The 20,364-nt window shown below is 36.4% G+C and overlaps 1 protein-coding gene and 1 pseudogene across 5 annotated transcripts in view; both read left to right on the forward strand.

The window, feature by feature from the left end:
- Window positions 1–1,888: 1,888 nt before the first annotated feature.
- The window catches only part of SHQ1 (SHQ1, H/ACA ribonucleoprotein assembly factor), a 111,121-nt gene continuing 92,645 nt past the window's right edge, over window positions 1,889–20,364 (forward strand). For 3 of the 5 annotated variants that reach the window (XM_016148054.2, XM_016148064.2, XM_036218799.1), the window contains exons 1-5: window positions 1,889–2,147; window positions 5,855–5,919; window positions 7,447–7,569; window positions 8,223–8,380; window positions 15,702–15,814. In XM_016148054.2, the coding sequence (XP_016003540.2) occupies window positions 2,005–2,147; window positions 5,855–5,919; window positions 7,447–7,569; window positions 8,223–8,380; window positions 15,702–15,814 (602 nt within the window). In that variant the 5' untranslated portion in view covers window positions 1,889–2,004. The remainder of the gene's footprint in view (window positions 2,148–5,854; window positions 5,920–7,446; window positions 7,570–8,222; window positions 8,381–15,701; window positions 15,815–20,364) is intronic. The other 2 variants (XM_016148079.2, XM_016148071.2) reach the window with 2 other exon arrangements.
- LOC118602191 lies at window positions 9,663–9,778 on the forward strand (annotated as a pseudogene).

A 20,364-nucleotide genomic window follows, 5' to 3' on the forward strand; every position in this document is an offset into this window, starting at 1 on the left:
CCGAACACAATAAAACATTTAGAAAGTGCACAGCTCTACTTTGTAATGTGTTTTCAATTAGGGTTTCCTCATGGATAGCATAGCTTCAGTCTGTTAATTTTCTCATATTAATAATTTAAAAATATTAATGCTTGTAACCTACAGGACTGAGGTCCTTTAGTATATGTAAAGATTCTTTTTAGAGAAGCTAATTTGGAATGATCCAGACAAAGGTTTATTTCAAGGGACCTTTTGAAGGCTTTGCTTACTCCAAGTTTATATCAATTTATTTACAATGTTGAGTGTCTATTATTTGTAAGGCTCACTACAGCCTAAAGTGGCTCAGAATGTGAAACAAGTTTGGTGGGTAGTAATATTAGAGAGAGTCAGTTCTTTGGTATATTAGAGCCTGGGCCCAGAAATCAGGTTCACTTGGGTTTCAATTCCCATTGCACTACTCACTAGTTGTATAATCTTGTGCAAACCATGGGGATATATAATGCCTACTTCATAGAGCTGTCAGGAGGGAAAAATTAGATCATCATAAAAGATTTTGTACAGTATTGGCACATAATGTTTCAATTAAATCCATTAATCCCTTTTCTGCTCAAGGAATAGTTGTGCAAAAAGTACTCTTTAAAATATCTTACACATGATTTCTTATTTTGTCTTTATGAAAATTCCACGATTTAACAGAGTGGTTTTATTTTAATTTTTTTATTTTGGTTGTTCTGGTTAATGTATTTTTTTTTTTTTTGAGTCTTAATTAATTTTCAAGACTCATGGAAAATTGGAAGTTGAAAAGGATTTTGAGGTAATCTGGTCCACTATCTGAGAGGATGACCTTTACCCCTCTTCCACTGATATTTAAAACCAGGAAATAAATACTATTTCCTGGACTATTCTAGCTATTGGTGGAATGAAGAAATAAAATAAGAGGAAAGGAAGGCCAATGGAATATGTAAGGGAAGACACTAGTGGGAGAGGCACTGTAAGAATGAGTATAGGGAGCATAAACTAAAGGGGGGAAATACAAGAGAAGGAAAAAGACAGAAAAGAGGACTTGAAACAAGTCTAAGGAGAAAAGTAAGAAAAGAGAAAGGGGAAAGTACAGAACGATAGCAATTCGTCAATACAGGCACTATTTAAGAGTCATATTTCTCAGTTCTGATAATTGTAAAATGCATGATTATTAAAAGGCATTTTGCTTAACTTTTCTGAGTCGTGTTCTTTGGTGTTCATAGTGTTGAAAGAGATAAGTTGAATGACGACGTTCTGTAAACAAAACTATTCAAGTAAATTATTAGGAAGAAGAGAGTGAAAAAGGAAGATGCAGAGAGGGAGAGGAAGCATAAAGGGAAGGAAGAGACATTGGCACAGGAAAACGGAGAGGAAGAGGGAGAAAGGGGAATTGGTGACTAAACAGGTGAGAACTAAAGAAAACCACAGTAAGGTTACTGCTGTGTTGACTGCTCTTATACATCCAGCATTGACAACTTGCCAGCTACGTACGTTGTTAGAGCTGTACGTAATTTCATGTTATCCTCACAGTATCTCTATGGGGTTAAGTCCTGGTGTTATTCTCATTTTATAGAAGAGATAATTTGAAGCACAGAGTGGGTTTGTAACTTTCCCGGGGTCTTACAGCTGGGAAGTGGCGGAGAAGAGATTTAAACGTAGGTCTACCTACAAAGCCAATGCTGTTAAAATCAGCTCTAAGAACCTTGAAAGAGGTTTGGTGGATCTAAGGTGGACCCTTGTCTGAGTTCTTCCAAGTTATGCACTGGGTTCAATTCCTACACACTAGGCCTTTTCACTCTCTGGCCACCCACAGCGTCCCGTCTCCATGGAGATAGGCGAGAGGCGGAACTTCCTCTTTTACGCACGAGCACTTCCGCTTTGAGCCGGAAACGCTGTGGCTAACCGAAAGAGTTCCTTCGCGTGGGGATTTCTTGGAGAGTTCGAGTGGTGGGACCGGGGCCGCAGTGAGAGCGACCGACTTAGGTACCGGAGTCCGGCACAGCGATGCTGACCCCCGCGTTCGACCTCAGCCAGGACCCTGACTTCCTGACTATCGCCATCCGCGTGCCTTACGCCCGAGTCTCCGAGTTCGATGTCTACTTCAAGGGTGTCGACTTCAAGTTCTATGCTAAGCCATATTTTCTCAGGTGAGTTCTGGATGTCTGGCCGCGGGGAGCATATTTTGGGGATTCATTCATTCATTAGCTGATTCGATAAACGCTTATCGAGGGAAGATAAAAGAACGAGGGAGCACTTCTCGATTTCACTACTGCCTTTTTCGAGATTTCCGCAGCTTCTTTTGGTGCTGATGATATGAGCTCCTCCAGGCGTGCGTTCTAGATGCTGCAGAAGCTTATCTTTTTTATTAAACTTTCTTGAATCCCCACATTCAAGAGATTTTGGAGCCACTTTAAAATGCGGAGTTTGGGACCATGCCAACTTTCCAGTTTCCATCCTGTCGCCCAGGTTCTCGTCCCTTCCTTTTTCTGTTCTTTTATTTCGCTCTGCACTAGTCCTCCTTGCTCCTGGACGGCGCGCGCTGACTTCCTTACTGACCGATCCATTTGACTTTTCTCAGACCAAGTTCTTTTTATCCACCTATGGCTGACGCTCCCTAGTTCCTGACATTCTCGCCTTACTTGGCCACCTTGATACCAGAGTAGCCTTGTTCTCCTACCTCTTCCTTATCTGCTACCTCTCTATTTGCTTGTGCTTCATAACTGTGATTGCTCTCCCTCAAGTCTCAGGGAGGGGCCTTCAAGCACTTGTCTGCGGCTTTTCCTTGCAGAACCATAATGTAACAGTAATAACAGCTAACACTACTCACTTTCCGTGTGAAAGGCAAGCAATGCGTTAAGTACTTTATTTATCTCATTTAATCTAGACAGCGATCCTTGGAAATAGGCATTATTATTAGCGCCATTTTGCAGAGGACACTGCCAGATGATTCTTCCTCAACATTGTCAATCCTCTTTTCTAGGAGGGAAAATTCATTCTGCTCATCTTTCTCATTCAAGATTCATTCTGCTAATCTTTCTCTGCTTTTCCTGCCCAAGTACTTTCCTAATAGAAACCTTTCTCCCTTGGTAAGCAGGTTCCTTCTCTGGGTCTGAACCAGTTTTGCTCAGATATCCATTAGGCTGGAGCTTAATCGATTACTTGAATATAGTGAACTTCTCTATATCTTTACTCATTTATTTCTTTAATTTATTTATAAAGCTTATGGTATATACCAGGCTCTATTTTCATTCAGTGTTGGGGCTGTAGTAGTGCTTCACGTAGTTTACATTCTAGTGGGGAAAGAAAAAGTAGTAAACAAGTAAACATATAACTACAACTTGCAGTAAATGTTCTGAAGGAATAGAGAATAAAAAAGAAGCCTGTGTTTACATAAAGTGGCCAGGGAAAGCCTTTCCGGAGAGGTGATATTTAAGCCAAGACATGAAAAAATTGAAGAAGATGATGATGGGTAGCAAACATTTATTGAATTTTTACTTTGGGTTAGTCCTTTATGTGGATCATCTTATTTGACGTTAGGGCAGTCCTACATAGTAGGTTCTATTACTTACCCATGTTTTAGGCAAGGAAACAGAGGCTCAGAGGAAAAATTGTTACATGAGATAAGATTGTGAAACAAAATGAATACAATAAATTTTTAAAGTAAAAATCACTCTGCTCAAATCAGGGCGTTTTGGTGAAAGCAAAATAAGTAATGTGTGAAACAATTTAAAGAGTACTGTCCACACTATTTTATCCGTTCCTTGAGTAGCAGGGTGTTGGGAATTGGGCATACCTGGGTCTCAGGACACTTAAGAGTTCTGTGACTTTGGGCAAGTTATTCAGTCTCAGTTTCCTAATTTGTAAGATAGGACTAATATTTGTGGTCTTAAAGAGTTGATGTGAAGATTACATACATAGTCCTTATTACCATGCCTGGTAATTAACCATGTGTTCCATAAACAGGCATTATTATTTATTAAGGGCCTGCTGTTGCAGTTATCTATTGCTGGATAAGCAAGCAAAATTAACAACAATTATTTAACAACAATTATTTAACTCCCTGTCCTGGTTTTTGTGTGTCAGGAATTTGGTGAGGGCTTGGCGGGACTGTTCTGGCTTGAGATCCTTAATTCAGTTGTGGTCACCTGGTGGCTGGATCTGGAACAGCAAGGGCCTAAGCAGCTGGGAACTGTTGAGGTGAGGTGGGGGAGGGTATCCCTCTTCCTGTAGTCTCAGGTTCTCCCTGTGTGGTCTCTTTCATGGTCTGATTTGTGATTCCTTCAGGGAGTTAAACCACTAACTGGGTAGCAGAAGGTTTCTGGAGCTAGTATTTCAGCCAGCAAGGCAGAATCCTTATTATCTTTTGTGACCTAACCTCAGAAATCAGTGTCACTTATGCTTTATTGTGTTGGTTAAAACTGTTCCAGAAACCCACTCAATTTTAAAGGGAGGGGCATAGACCCCACTGTTGGGAGAAGTGATGTGAGATGAGCCATCTTTGAAAATACAGTTTGCTATAGTATATCAAAGATAAATAAAAACTCGCCCCTCTCCTTGAGTTATTCAGAATCTAGCAGAGGAGGCAGATCTGTGAACAAATATGATTTTACTATTTCATAGTAAGAATTTATAGTTATGAAGAGTCTAGGGGAAGGGAGTTAATAATAATACCTTATATCTTTTGAATGCTTACCTTACTGTACCAGCCACTAAGCTCTTTGCATTATCATTTCCTTCTCATAGTAACCCTGGGATAGATTTTGTTAGTTTCCCCTTTTTACACGTGAGGAATATGAGCCTTGAAGTTACTTAACTTGTATAAAGAAAGTTACAGAGCTGGTAAATGGCAGAGCTGGGCTCAATTCAGATTCAGATAAAGTTTGTAATGATTACAACTGATTTATCCATAAACTACTTATATTGGGTTTAGAAGGGACCTAGATTCAGAAAATGCATTGTAGCTCCAGGAAACATTGGGATCAAAGGTAAGTAGATTATGAATCCCTGGGCCTATTTGGGGTCTGCCCAGTTGTTATTGTTGTTGTTGCTGTTATTACTGTTAGAGTAGGAAGCAAGGTAGGGGCAGGGTATGGGAGGAAAAGAGGCTCAGATTTTAAGTTTGGAATGGAATGGTGTTGGCTTGATGTGCCATACTGATGAGTTTAAATTCGTCAGTGTTGGGCAGCCATAGAAACTTTTTCGAATAGAAAAAGTGACAATCTTCTGTTTTAGAAAAATTCTTTTAAGACCTCAGTGGAAGGCTGAACCAGGGTAAAACTGGAAACAGGAAAATCAGTTCATTTCCTTTAGTATGAAAAAAGGAGAAATCCCAATATAGTAATTATGAGATTTAAGGAAAACACTTTGGTTTTTGCTTTTTTTTAGTAGCAATTTCCCAATAAAAACAATTGTTTTCATTGTTTCTTTATTGTTTCCCATTTTGTTTGTTTATTTGTTTATTTTTGGAAGCAAGTTAATCTACTTTTATTGAGCCCCTGCTGTGTCAGGCACCAGATATAAGTAGCTTTCTTATGTATTAGGAAGGGGGAAGTACTATAACAATAGTGATAGCTAATATTAATTGTGGTTCTCTTTTTAGTATCTGTTTCACTGGTGATTAGAGAGTATTCAAACAGATAAATCATCTCTGGTTTCTTTTTTCTTACCTAGGAAGAAATCTAAATTATTTAGTTTGTAAAATGTTAAAGAAATGCTGAGGGATTTTCTTTTAAAATGGTTGAAAGGTTTCAATGGGTAAATGTATATACTGTTGTCAATTGCCATTTATTATATCAATTGCCATTTATTATAGTTTGTAATTTAAGATTCATTAGAGCTTATGTTAAATCTGCAGATTAACCCTTCCTGGAAGAATTGTAGAAAATGGAAGTGAGCAAGGGTCCTATGATGCAGATAAAGGTATTTACTTCGGAATTTTTGTTAGTTTTGTTCTTTGTATTCTTCATGTTAGAATAACTACATAAAAATCTTTCGAGATGCTGTGAGGACCTTTTAGGTGTATTGCAAGTGCAATCTGTCCCTGTTACTCTCTGTTTCTCAGTGTTCAGGGCATGTTATTCATGGATTTCTTAACAGTAACAGTTTCTTCAGTCTTTTAAAGTATTTCACAATATTATTCAAAGTAAAGTCAAATTAAATAATCTGGTTTTATTTTCTACTTTCTCTACATTATTAAGTAAAAGACGTAGATGGTTTTAGCTGTGAATCAAATTTTTCTTGTACAGTTTCAAACTTAAAATTTAATATTGTTAACCAATGTCACCATAAAAAAAAAAATAACGTGTAGGTGAGAGAGAAGCTGTCCATAAGTGGCATTTGAACACTGACTGAATTTCCTTCTCATGATTGATAAGTTCTTCATTTCAGCTAGCCATGTATTTTTCCATTGTAAAAGCCCCTAGGATTTACCTTTGTTACTGGATATGGAATAAGAATACATTGTGGACTCTTGGGTAATTTATTCAGTGAATATTTATTGACCTTGGTAAACCAGGGTAAGAGAGGGAAGATGGGATGAAAGAGTTAAATGACAAAGTTCTATATTTCTTCTGTAAGTATATTTGTTTGAAGTTCTATATTGCCAATAATGCAATAATGTACAGTAATCAATGTGATAATGAAGTATAATGAAACTGCCTTCTTAGGTAGTAAATCTGCTTTTAATTTCAGATAAGTTGCATATTAAAACGAAATTATTAGATTTTAAAAGTACACAGGGGTTTAGGAAGATTGTATATTTGGAAATATTTGGGCTGAGTTGTATTTGATATATTAGGATAAGGGTCAGTACACGGAAAGAGGTAAAATGTTTTAAAATATAAGAGTAGTAGCTAATGTAATAAGTTCATAGGGGAGTCTAGATGAAGTTGATAAACCCAGCCGAGGGAAGAAAATAAGTACATAGATGGAATTTGTGTCTAAAGCCTTAGACAGACTTTAGGGGAACATCTTCAGATATCAAAGAGCATAAAGCCATAATTGCTTTATTTAAGATTTTGTACAATTTTGAAACTGCTGCCTTTTTTCATTGGATAAGATATCTTGATTTTTTTCCCCCTTACTTTGGAAATAAATTTTTATAAGTAGGTACTGGTTAATTCCAAGCTATTACCTTTTTAGGCCATTGAGTTTTAGATGTTTTGATATGGACTTTATTATTTTCAATAGTTAAGGTGATACTGCATAAGACTAAAGCATTCTGCAGCTTTAACATTCACTTCTTATAGAGATGATAGCTGAATCAGGGGTTCTGAAAAACCTGTTGGAAACTTTTTCTATTTTGATTTTTATTGTTTATGATAAAGGCATAATTTTGGAGTTCTTAAAATAGAATTCTATTTTAGTAAGATATATATTTCTTAAATATATTCATGTAGTCTTTGAATATTTTAATCTTGCTAAGCTTAAAACAAATTTATCTTTAAGGAATTTTTACCATTCAGTTGCCCAAAGAAACTCCTGGCCAGCATTTTGAGGGGCTGAACATGTTAACTGCTCTTCTGGCACCAAGAAAATCGAGGACTGCGAAACCACTTGTGGAAGAAATAGGTGTGTTTATTGCAATTGAGAGAAAAGGAAGAAAACAGTATTTGTAATGCTGTGTGTTTTTAGGGGAAAAGGGATATAGCAGACAGAAAATTGGAGAGGATACTTCAGGTGACAAGATAAAAGGTGATGTGAAATCATGTGAAAATAGCTCACTTGGTTACATATAATTTAAAGACAAACTCTCTTGAACCAGTAGGTCAGTCACATTTTTGGACCAATTGAAATAACATGTCTGTCTTTGGCAAAATATTGACCACTTGAGCTAAGATCCGAAGTATATAATGACTTACATGAAGTGAATAACCACTTGAGTCAAGAAATGGAACATTTCCATTCCACAGAATCCCACTTGGTATCTCCTCCTAGTTACTTCTCCCTTTCTCCTCCTGGCTTCTTTCACTTCTTTTGTGATTTTTATTCATCAATGGCTAAGGTCTATTTGCTTTCATTGTATTTGTTATTTATACATCCTATTACTGATTATGTGTGGGTTGTTTTCATTTTGGGGGCTATCATGAATTGTGGGGCTATGTATATTCTTCTACATATCTTTTGCTGCAACATAGGTAGACATTGTTTCCCATACATTTTCTTCTTCAAGTTGTACCTAGGAAATCCAGTACTTTAAAAAAATTAATATTAAACACATTTAGGTACTTCGGAGGTCTCTGAAGAAGGAGTAGAAGATGACGATGAGTTTGACTGGGAAATTGAACAGTTTCCCTATAACGAGGTATCAGAAAGTGCTCTCAACCCACAATACCACTATGGATTTGGAGACTTACGATCAGGAGTGTTTCAGAGGTTACAGGTATGTTGTCTGTCTAAAAGACCTGGGTATATAGGGTTTTACCACATGGATATTTTATTTTTGGTCTGCTCAAAAAAAAAAACCTGGGAGTTTTTTTTGTGTGTGTGTGAACATTATAGAGTTGATGTATTTAGCACACAAAGTACATCTCCTTGTATACATTCATTACATAGGTGTTTACTCCCTTCCATTGTAGTGACTGCTCTGCCCAGTCTTAGTATATTTACTAATGAAAGACGTTCTGTTACTTTCTTTTTTTTCCTACTTCATTCAGTATTCTAGACATAATTAAGCTTCTAAAATACAAAATGGAGCCCCCTTTCATACTTCCTGGAAAGCTTCGTGTTTTATACTTCTGAAAAATGAAAATTGTGTACTTATGGCCTGATGTCTTTTCTGTTTTATAGATAAATCAGACAGAATGTTCCTGGTGAGAATGAAGTTGTGTTGTTTGATCAAATTCTTTAGTTTTTGGTGTACAGTAGGCACTTTTGTCTGTTTACTCTTGATAGGGGTTAAATGTACTCTCTTGTTAAAAATTTATTGTATATAAGTTAGGTTAAAAAGTTATGAAGTCACTTTCTCTTTCTCAAATGATGTAGGAAATTCTACTTCATTTTGGGTATGTAGAGAGATTGAAATGAATGAAATAGGAGAGATTTTAGATTATTTTGTACTTACATTGTTTTATAGAAAATGTATCCCTAGAATATCAGGTTATGAAAGTGTTGGTGAACCATTAATTTGGGGTGTCTTAATTTTTTTTTAATGAAAGACACAACAGTGAACCTTTTTTTTTTTTTGTACTTCATCCCAGTCTGGGTAGAGAACGTTCATTCTTTTTAGAATGTGGTTTATTATAGGAAGACATATTTGAGTATACCAGGGAAAGGTAAACGATCTATGTTGTAGTCTCACTTCTGTTTCTATTAAGACTTGGGATCCCAGCCCACTTATTTGACCACAAACAAGTTTCACCTCCTTTGTAGAGATAACTTTGCTCACCTACTTTATAAGGCCATTTAGGAGACTTAGGGAGATAGTACATTGTATAAATTCTTTGAAAACAACTATAAGATACTAGAAATACCTCTGTCCTTGAAAAATATAAAATGCTATCAAGATACCTTAAAAATAACAAAATTGGGATTTACTTAGGAGCAAATAATACTGAAGAACTATTTCTTCAAAAACATGAGATAGGATGTGGTTCCATAGTGTAGCAGTTAGCTTTATATGCAGAAGGTTCTGGGTTCACGCCCCAGTGGAGCCACGGTCCATCATCTATGGCCATGCCACCCTGAATAAGCCCGATGTCTGATCTTGGAAGGTAAGCAGAGTTGGGCCTGGTTAGTACTTGGATGAGAGACCACCTAGGAAGACCAGGTGCTGTAGGCATAAATAATAATAATTTTAAAAACCCTGACATACTTTTCTGCTGAATTATGATCTCTCTGTATTCTCTCTTTCTAATCACGTTCTCTGATCATCTCTGAGGTAGTAAGAATAGAGTTAGTTTTGTCTACAGCAGAAAACCAAGAGAATGAACTTCACTTGTTTGGCTGAGAGCTAGTTTGTGGTCAATCTGTTTTGGGCTTACCTGTCTAAAGCTATAAATAATGAATGGAAAGGTTACATAGATTGTACATTCATTCAGACTAAAAATGCTTTCTGAGGACAAGGAACTTGGTTTCTTAATTGCTGCTGCTATTGAGGGAAGATCCTTGAAAGGAATTTCTGCCAGCTTGCTGAGAAGATGCAGGAATGCCATAATGTGAGCCTAGACCAAGTCCCTGTTAGGTCAGAAGTTCTTCTTTCTATTGAAAATGTTTACTAAAAAAGTAATTTAGGTTGATCTAAGAAAAAAATTATATTGAAATATTCTTTGTATCCTCTTGAATGCCTTAAATAATATACCCAATCCCTAGATAGCTATTACCTAGCTTAAAAAATTAAATATTACCAGCACAGTTGGAGCCCTGTGTATCCTTTCCTGATTACATCCCTCTGTTTCTCTGTCAGAAATGAACCATTGAATTTAATGTTTATTATTCCTGAGCATTTAGCTTGATTGTCAAAAATCATTAAACTCTTCTTCAAATTGTAATGAAATGAACATTGCTACTCTAAACAGCTTGAATGCATGTTTTTCTCAATGTAGAAAAGTTTTCTTATATTTAGTTTGGTGGCAAAACCTGATCTGAACTGATGCGAGTTTTTGACTAGTTTCTTTATTTCCATTTAGTGTACATATTCAAACATTTTGCTGTAGAAATAGTCGTGTATTTAAATATGGTTCTTCGAGGAGGTTAAATAAAATATGGCATGTATGTGTACCATATTACTTTTCTAAACTCTTCAAAGAGTTTGAATCCTGAAGCTTACCCTTCTTCAGGGAATTTGGGTAACGGATGTGAACCTCCAGTGTCTGTGTAGCAACAGCTAACATCTACTGAGTATGCATGTCCCTGTGCTGGGGGTTGTGTGAGCTCTTGTGTATATTGGTTCCACATTACTATCCTGTCATGGCATCATTGCTATTATATGTGAATATTTTACCAGTGGACTCTTCAATTGACATATGTAGTCTTTAACGAATATTGTGTTTTCTTACATGAATTAGATTTGAGGACTTTGATGTCTTTCATGACAATTAAGACATATCAGAACTTTCGAAAATTATGTGAATCAAGATGCCAAGAATTAAAAGATGCCCTCCTTGAGGTATTAGGGTAGATGTGTTTTATGAGATAATGCCACAAAAATCTTACATAAATAGTGTTAGTTGCAGAGTTCTTTTTGTGACACTCTATTTGTGACACTCATACAACGTGATTAAAAATTGAGTGATCATGTAAGATTAACAATATGACCCTTTTCCTATGACTATAGTAGCAAAAAGAAACTGAAACAATTCCTGCATAAATAAGAGCTTTGAAAACATCTCTTCTAATTTGAAATTATGTATTTAGGAGATATCACCATTTTCTCAAAAAGTATTTTCTCTTAGGTTTAGAGTTTCTCTGCTTCTGCCTTTAGATGAGAAAATATTCATAAAGTTTTGTTGACTACTCATATTTTACTATTATTATTCCAGTCTCTTTTTTCTCCCTTAAATGAAAAAAAAAAAGCTTTATTTTCTCTACCTATAAAAGCAATATATAGTCTCTATAAAAATAGAACAAAGAAAGTAAAACATAATTTCAATACCCAGTTATCTTCTCTTATTTGAATAATTTAACCATTTATGGAAGGACTAGTATAGTCTTTCATGTTTTTTTCCTCCAGCCACTTACACAGGGTTTGCATATGAAGTTTTGTATTTTATACTGATAAGAAAATGAAAATATTTTTGCCAAAACAAATATATTTCAACATTCCTCCCCTCTGCCTTCACACATATCCCCTTCTTTTTTCCCTTTCGGAAATTGCCATCAGCCACCAGGGTGCCTTTGGAAAACTGCCCCAGTTGCTCAAGGTCAGGGCTTCGCAACAGCTTCTGGCAGTGGTGGCTGCCAGCAGCACAGTCCTAGAGTCTCTGGCTGCCAACCCAGCAAGCTCTCATGACTGCTGCTGTCAGCAGCTGCAGGACTCTGGCTTGCTGGTCCTTTCCTTCCCTCAGCTATACTGGGAGCCTTGTGAATATGTTAACCTTACATGTCAAAAGGAACTTTAGATGGGGAGATTATCCTAGATTATCTAGGTGGACCTAGTCTAATCACATGGACCTTATACAAGGGAAGTATGAGAGTCAAAGTGAAAAAGAGAAGGCCTGTGATGATGGAAGCTGAAGGAGGAAAGATTACAATGTGGGGCGATGAACCGAGAAATGATAGTCAGCCTCTAATGTGGAAAAGGCAAAGAAACAGATTCTCCTCTGAAATCTCCAATAAGAAACCAGACTTTGGACTTCTGACCTCCAGCACTATCAGAGAAAGAAATGTGTGTTGTGTTAAGCCACTAAGTTTGTGGTAATTTCTTATAGCGGCAAGAGGAAACTTATACCCAGTCATAGGATGAAAGAGTCACTAGACTCATTTTTATAGTAAGGAAGCTGAGGTTCAGAGAGTTTGAGTATTTAGACTGGAGCTGGGCTTTAAATTCAGGTTTGAGTATTTAGACTGGAGCTGGGCTTTAAATTCAGGTTTGTCTGTTTTTGTTTTGTTTGTTCATTTATTTTGTTTTTTTAGATCCCACATTTGTCATTCTCTGTGTGACTTGTAGAAATAGAGACCAAAGGGATGGTTATTGTAGGGGAGGGGATGGGTGAAAAAGGTGAGGAGGAATGTAGTCAATAATATTGTGATAAGTTTGCACAGTAACATGTTTAATAGAATTAGTGGGATTACATCGTAAGGTATAAAAATGTCAGATCACTATATTGTACAACCTAAAGTAATATAAGTAATATAATATATACCAATTATACTTTAAAAAAATTTTTAAATTAATAAATTCAGGTTTGTCTAACACCAAAGTCATGCTTTTTCTATTTTATCTGACTACTTTCAGGAGATGTGAGGCTGGAGGGGGGACTATGTGTGTGTCTGTGAACATGTGTACATGTGCAGGGAACTCCTTTGGGCTAGAAAGAAGAAAGCAGTGACTCAAGGGTGCTAGTGAAAGGGACTTGAGGTCCATAGGCAGGAAATGGCTATCATAGTATTCATCTAGCTGAATTAAGTCCTGCAGGTACAGCGTAACTTGTCTACTCCAAGGCCTACCTCAATTCCCTTTCCAGCTTTATGGCTGGAGGAGCCAATTTCCGGTAGGTGAGGAAGGCTGAGAAGAAAGGAAGAATCTACCTTGCACTACTTGGGGAAGAGCTGTTTCTGGTGGATTAAACTGGAACTCTGAAAGTATTTTCCCATGGAAACATTGCTGAGTGCTTGTTAATTAATTTGCATTTTGAGTACTCTATTTCACGTTTATCGAATTGAATGAACTTGTGAGTTGTCTTATTTATAACATTATTATAGGAAAATACATTTTAAGTCTCCAAAAAGTAAATTGCAAAAGAACTTTTGGAATATGCATTTTTATAATTTTGGGGATAGCCAATAATCTAGTTTTTGCCCAGAATGTTTGTTTAGAAGTATTAAAATGTTCTGTATTGTGATTTCCAAAAAGGTCTCTGGGCCCTTTCATTGTATTAGAATGTGGTTAGATGGTTAGATTAAATGTTGTTGATATTACTTAAACTAAATGGATTATGGTAGGGATGAGAGTTTTTTTTTTAATGCAGAAATTTTGATTATTTGGGGAGTCCGTAAGTCTCTCCCTGACCAATTCAGTGTAGCTCATTTCATTGAAGTGATTTTGCTTTACAGCAGTGGACTTTAAGCCTGATTATTGGGCACTAACCTGTCATTTCATTTACAAATCTGTTTTAATAGTATGCCTGTACAACTCTACCAAGTTATTTCCCTTGATTTTTTTTCAACTAATATTCTTTAAGCTTCTTCTATTTTCTGTACTTCTCGCTTGGGGTTGCTAGTTAGAATGGTTGAAGACAAAAAAAGGTATGGTTTTAGAAATATTTTGCAGTGTATAGATTCCTTTACTTCATAATTCCAGTCAAAAGAAAAAAGACCATATGATGGTTATCCTAGGCAGTTTTCCTAATACATCTGTTTTCTATGGAATTTGCTTTAGGAAACATACTACATATCAATATGTATACACCTAGGTGAAGGTAATTACAGTAAAGTTGAATATTATTTAGGATTAGATTTTTAAATTTTCAAAAGAAAATCTTTTACATCAAAATTTCCCTTTGAGAAAAAGGAAGCCTCATACACTGCTGGTGGGATGCAAATTGGTTACAGCTACTATGGAGTTTCCTCAACAAACTAAGAATTGATCTACCATATGATACAGCAATTCCTCTACTGGGTATTTACTCCAAAGACTTTAAAACCCATATCTGAAAAGATATTTGCACACCGATGTTCATAGCAGCATTATTCACAGTGACCAGGACATGGAAGCAACTGAAGTGTCCTACAATAAATGACTGGCTAAAGAAGTTGTGGTACATATATATAATGGAATATTACTCAGCCATAAGAAGAGATGAAATACTACCATTTGCTACAACATGGATGGACCTTGAGATAATCATACTAAGTGAAATAAGTCAGACAAAGTTGAAAACCATATGATATCACTTATATGTGGGATATAAAACTGAAAGCAACAAACAAACATGACAAACAGAAAGAAACTCATGGACATGGACAATAGACTAGTGGTTACCAGAGGGTACAGGGACACAGGGAGGTAGATGGGTTAAAAGGGATCAAATATGTGGTGACAGAAATCTAACTATGGGCTGTGAACACACAATATGATATATATATGTCTTACTGTAGAATTGTACACTTGAAACTTACTGGATTTTGTTAACCAATGTCACCATAATAAAAAAAAAAATTGCCCTTAAAAATTTGTAAATCTGCTCATAAAGTAGAATGTACACAGTTTTGTGTGTAAGTTTTATATAGTGCTCCTTGTGACCAACTGAGCTCGCGCATAGGAAGAAGGAAAGTCTATGTGTAGATGTCTGATATTCAAAACTTTTTGTCTGTTAAAAAATGATTAAATAAGACAATTTAGGTGATACAAACTTTAACACTTCAAGAAGTGGGTGGTCTCCATTCAGAGAACTGCAAAATTAGGCAGAAGTCAGGAAGCTTTTATAGGATAAAGAATAAAGAACAAGGAAGAGAAAAATAGAAACTATTCTGAGGCCACCTAGTCAACCTTGTTTGGGGTGAAGAGGAATAAGTTAATATAGAATCCAGAGTTAGCTTGGCGTTTTGGGGTTGGCTGACTGAATATACTGCAATTCTGGTCAAGCAAAACATTTATAAGGACAGGAAAGTTATCTAAGTTTTGGTTCGCTTACATGGCACCTGGGATAGGAACTCCATCTTGGGTATAGAAATTTATTTCAATGTGCCTTTAATAACTTCAAATCTCTAAGAGTAAATGGAGAATGATGGAGAATTAAATGTTTCAGCTTGCTTGCAGAGGTTTATTCTATTCTTTTTGTTATGTTGAACTTTTATAGCCTTAACATATCTTTAAAAAGTTTGTTATGAGGATTAAATACAATAATTAATGTGAAAACTTCCAATATGGCTGGCAAGGAGTAGATACTAACAAATATTGCTGGATTTGACTCTAAATGTCACAGGAAGTATCATGGTTTACTGATCAATTAGATTCTTCTTGTGTTTCAGCTTTTTGTGTAAAATTTGGATTTTTTTCAGTGCTAAAATCAGAAATAAAAATTATTCTTTCTTGGTATTCTTAGGATGAATTCAGTGATGTCGTTGATATTAAGGATCCGGATTTTACTTCTGCAGCTGAACGAAGGCAGAAACGCCTGGCTGCTGAGCTGGCCAAATTTGATCCTGATCATTATCTGTGAGTACTGAGGGTTTTTTCAAAAATTTTTTTGTTTTTAATTACAGTTGACATAGAATATTATATTAGTTTCAGGTGTACAACATAGTGATTAGACATTTACATAACTTACAAAGTGATTACCCCAATAGATGTAGTGCTCATTTGACAACATACAAAGTTATTAGAATATTATCAACTGTATTCTTTATGCTGTGCTATACATCACTGTGACTATTTTGTAAGTACCAAGCTGTACTTTTTAATCTTTTCCCCTTTTTAACTCACTCCCCTGTACCCCTCATCAATTTGGCAACCATTAAAATCTCTGTATCTACGAGTTTGTTTTTGTTTTTAGTGTTCATTTTGTTTTCTAGATTCCACAGAACATAGTATTTGCCTTTCTCTATCTCACTTATTTCATTTAGCATAATACCTTTTAGATCCATCCATGTTGTTGCAGATGGCAAGATTTCATTCTTTTTTATGGCTTAGTAATATTCATCACATATATGTACCACTTCTTTATACATTCATCTGTTGATGGATACTTATGTTGCTTCTGTATCTTGGCTATTGTAAATAATGCTGCAGTGACCATATGGATACATATGTCTTTTCGCATTAGTGTTTTGAATTTCTTTGGATAAATACCAAGATTAAAACTGCTGGGTCTATTTTGCCTAATATTTGAATCTAAATGTCACAGATAGTGACATTTAGTATTGCTACCCCAGCTTTTTGTTTTGTTTTCATTTTTATGAAATATCTTTTTTTGTCTTTCAGTCTGGGTATATCTTTTGATCTGAAGTAAGTCTCTTGTAGGCAGCATACGTAGGGGCCTTGTTTTCTTATCCTTTCAACCACCCTGTCTTTTAATTGGAGCATTTAGTCCATTTACTTTTAAAGTAACTGTTGCTAGGTATGTAGTTATTGCCATTTTATTATTCATATTTTTGATATTTTTTCTTCTTCTTAAAGAAGTCCTTTTAACACTTCTTATAATACTGGTTTGGTGGTGATAAACCCCTTTAGCTTTTTCTTGTCTGAGAAGCTTTTTATCTGTCCTTCCATTCTAAAGGATAGCTTTGCTGGTAATCTTGGTTGTAGGTATTGCTTTTCATCACTTTGAATATTTTGTGTCAGTCTCTTCCAGCCTGCAGTTTCTGTTGAGAAATCAGCTGACAATCTTATGGGAGCTCCCTAGTAGGTAACTAACTGCTTTTCTCTTGCTGTTTTTAAGATTCTCTCTTTGTCTTTAATCTTTGGCATTTCAATTATGTTATATCTTGGTGCGGGCCTCTTTGGGTTCATCTTGTTTGGGACTGTGTGCTTCCTGGGCTTGTTTGTCTATTTCTTTTATCAGCTTAGGGAAATTTTTTGTCATTATATTTTCAATTTTCAATTCCTTGCTCTTTCTCTTCTCCTTCTGGTACTCCTATGATTTGAATATTGGAATGCTTGATGTCCCAGAGGCATCTTAAATTATCCTCATATTTTTGATACTTTTTTCTTTATGCTTTTCTGATTGGATGTTTTCTGTTACCCTGTCTTCCAAATTACTAGTTCAGTCCCCTGCTTCATCTAATCTACTATTGATTTCCTCTAATGTATTCTTCTTTTCAGTTATTGTATTCTTCATTTCTGAATGGTTCTTTTTTATGTTTCCTGTCTCTTTGTTGAAGTTCTCACTGAGATTGTTGAACATCCTTATAACCAGTGTTTTGAGCTCTGCATCTGGTAGATTGCTTATCTTCATTTTGCTTAGTTCTTTTTCTGGAGCTTTATTTTGTTCTTTAATTTGGGGCATGCTTCTCTGTCGCCTCCTTTTGGCTGCCTCCTTATGTTTGTTTCTGTGCATTAGGTTGAGCTGTTATGTATCCCAGTCTTGGTAGAATGGCCTTATGTAATAAGTGCTCCAGGTGTTTCCGTTCGGTAGGTTGTCTGTGCCTTCCTGTTGTAGTTGAGCCTTGATAGCTCTTGGCTAAGAGCTGATGCACCTCCTTTGGGAGTTGTGAACCTTTGGGAAATTTTTGAAAGTCCACATCATGAGCCAAGACAGTCATTTATATGAAAAAGCCACTGGAAGAGGCTTGGGTGAGCCTGCAAGTTGGGTGGGTTTGGGTCTCAGGGAATCACCAGGGCAGGGAGAAGGGTATTAGGTTGATGGAGACTCAGATATAATGCTTGCCTGCATGTGCATGGTGGGTTGGGGGCAGGTTCAACAAAGGAACAATGGCTTCTGCCAGCACTTCTGTCAGGGAGAAAGCTGCCCCTTCAGCCCTTGCCCCCCATATGTCCTCATCACTTTTCAAGCTGCTGCTCCAGTGCTAGAGTTCAGAGTGAGTGAGCCTGTCAATGAGCAAGTCTGTGCACAGGCTCTGCAAGAGGAGCACCTGGACTTTTTGGCATCCTTCCATCTCCTTCAACCATAATGTCTGTTGGTTTTCAGAACCAGAAGTCATGGGGACTTCTCTTCCCAGCACTGGAACCCTGGAATAGGGAGCCTGGTGTGGGGCTGGGCTCCTTGCTCCTTGGGTGACCTCTGCTATCAAGATATCCTTCCCGATTTTTAACCACCACACTTGGGTGTGGAATCAGCTCATTTTGCATCTCCACTTTTCTTATCAGACTCAAGGTGGTTTCTATATGTCCTTAGTTATGGGGCTTCTGTTCAGAAACACTGAAGGCAGTTCTCGAAGATTGTTGTTCTGCAGCTCAGTTGAAATTTTCATGTGTTCTGGTGTTATCGGCACAGGTGTCCTTGCCCCTCTCAGGATAGAAATCAAGAGTGGGCGAAACAGTTTTGTAGAAAGACAGGTTTTTTAAAGCGAAAGCTTGATGATATACCAATGGAGTACCCTCTGGAGGAAAATGGATATGGAGTCCCAAGATTTATAGGTATAGCAGTTTAAAGGACTTTTGGGGTTAGGGACCACCCCTTTCTTTCCTTTTTACCTCCCCTAAATATGTCGAGGTGGGTCTTACGCTGCACCTGTGTGGTGTACCTACCTGCTACCTCATGCATTGTATGTCTCATTAGCATCTTAAATCTCCACCTAGGGTTGTGTTGTTTACTTTGATAATGAGGAAAATTAACTGTAAGACAGCTCTTTTAACTGATGGGCATGTACAACATAGGAACTTTCTCTGGGCCTGCTTATCTCTCTCCTGTGACTATAGATCTATTAGTTTGTTGTTTCTATTTGGCCAAAGGATGTGACTCAAGGTTGTTTTTCCCATTGAAGGTTCTGGTTACTTGACTCCTGAACATATGAGGGGGGTACAGTGTTTTTCTACTCTGCTATCTGATGGAACTCAATTGTTGAGCTTTTGAGGATTAAATAATTTACTTGACATATATATAAAAATTTTTGAGTGTCTTTTTAACTATGTTAGATATGTGCTTTTTGGGTTCTAGAAATTAATGATGGCTCAAAACCTTAGCTGAAATTTGAATTAACCTACAACCATTATACCTCTGTGGTCTTTTAAGTTGTTGTTTTCTAGTCGTTCATTCAAGCAACAGAAAACTCTTTTAACATCTTTGAGTTTTTCCTCTCCAGGCTGAAAAATAGAACACTAAATTTGAGAACATTTGCACTTCTCTTAAGTAGGCTTTTTGTTGTGATTAATAGTCTTTAAGAATTTGAATCTACATTTACTGCATTTTTTGGCTGATCCAAGGTTTTCCTAACATTTTCATTCACTAGTATCAGTAATCAAGAATCTGTTTCAAATTGACAAATAATTATTGTTTCTAATAAGGTATAAATAAAAACTAATTTTAAGTTTTGCTATATTTTATTTTCCACCCGTATTGTGTTTCGTAGCCATGATACATCTTTATGAGACTTATGTTTGCCCAAGGAACTTACCTAATTAATGGATAAGTAAATAATCACTTGAGGAGAGACTGTGATATGTCTTATTGGCCATGATAGCAACACTTTTTCCAAGGATTTGATTGTCACCTGGCCTCTGCAGGTGTTGGGCTCTCCTAGGATGGTTGTTGTATGGTGACTTAGACCTCAATTATAATTCTTCCCAAGCTTTGGGCCAACAGTTTTTAAACTGTTATATATACAGCTATAATCATCATATCCCTTATATTTGTATAATGCTTTCAGCTTATCAAAGGCTATTCTGTTATTATTGCAGTTTTCACAACAGCTGGGAAAAGGAGGTTGAGGGACTTGTCCAAGGTCACACCATTACTAAGTGGTTTGGTCAAGACTTGAAAAAGAGTCTTTCCATTTATGATTTTTTATTTCCTTTTCATGTACATTATTTCATTTTAACTGCTGTTGCTCTTGTGATTAACATTCTATCTCCTATGACACAGTGGGAGACTAATTGGAATGGCAGAAATATATCTTGTGATGTGCAAATGCATTGAGTGATGTGTTGTGATAAGTGATTGATCTATTCAACATCCTAAGAGAAATTAGGTAAAAGCAGAGTGTTATATTTTGGAGGACATCTGAGAAATTCAAATCCATTTACATTGCCATTTCTAATTACCTTTATCTCTCCAGTTGTGGTTTTAAAGGTTCACTGAAGAATAATTA

Source organism: Rousettus aegyptiacus, unplaced genomic scaffold (assembly GCF_014176215.1).
Source record: "Rousettus aegyptiacus isolate mRouAeg1 unplaced genomic scaffold, mRouAeg1.p scaffold_m13_p_4, whole genome shotgun sequence".
Classification (NCBI taxonomy): Eukaryota; Metazoa; Chordata; class Mammalia; order Chiroptera; family Pteropodidae; genus Rousettus; species Rousettus aegyptiacus.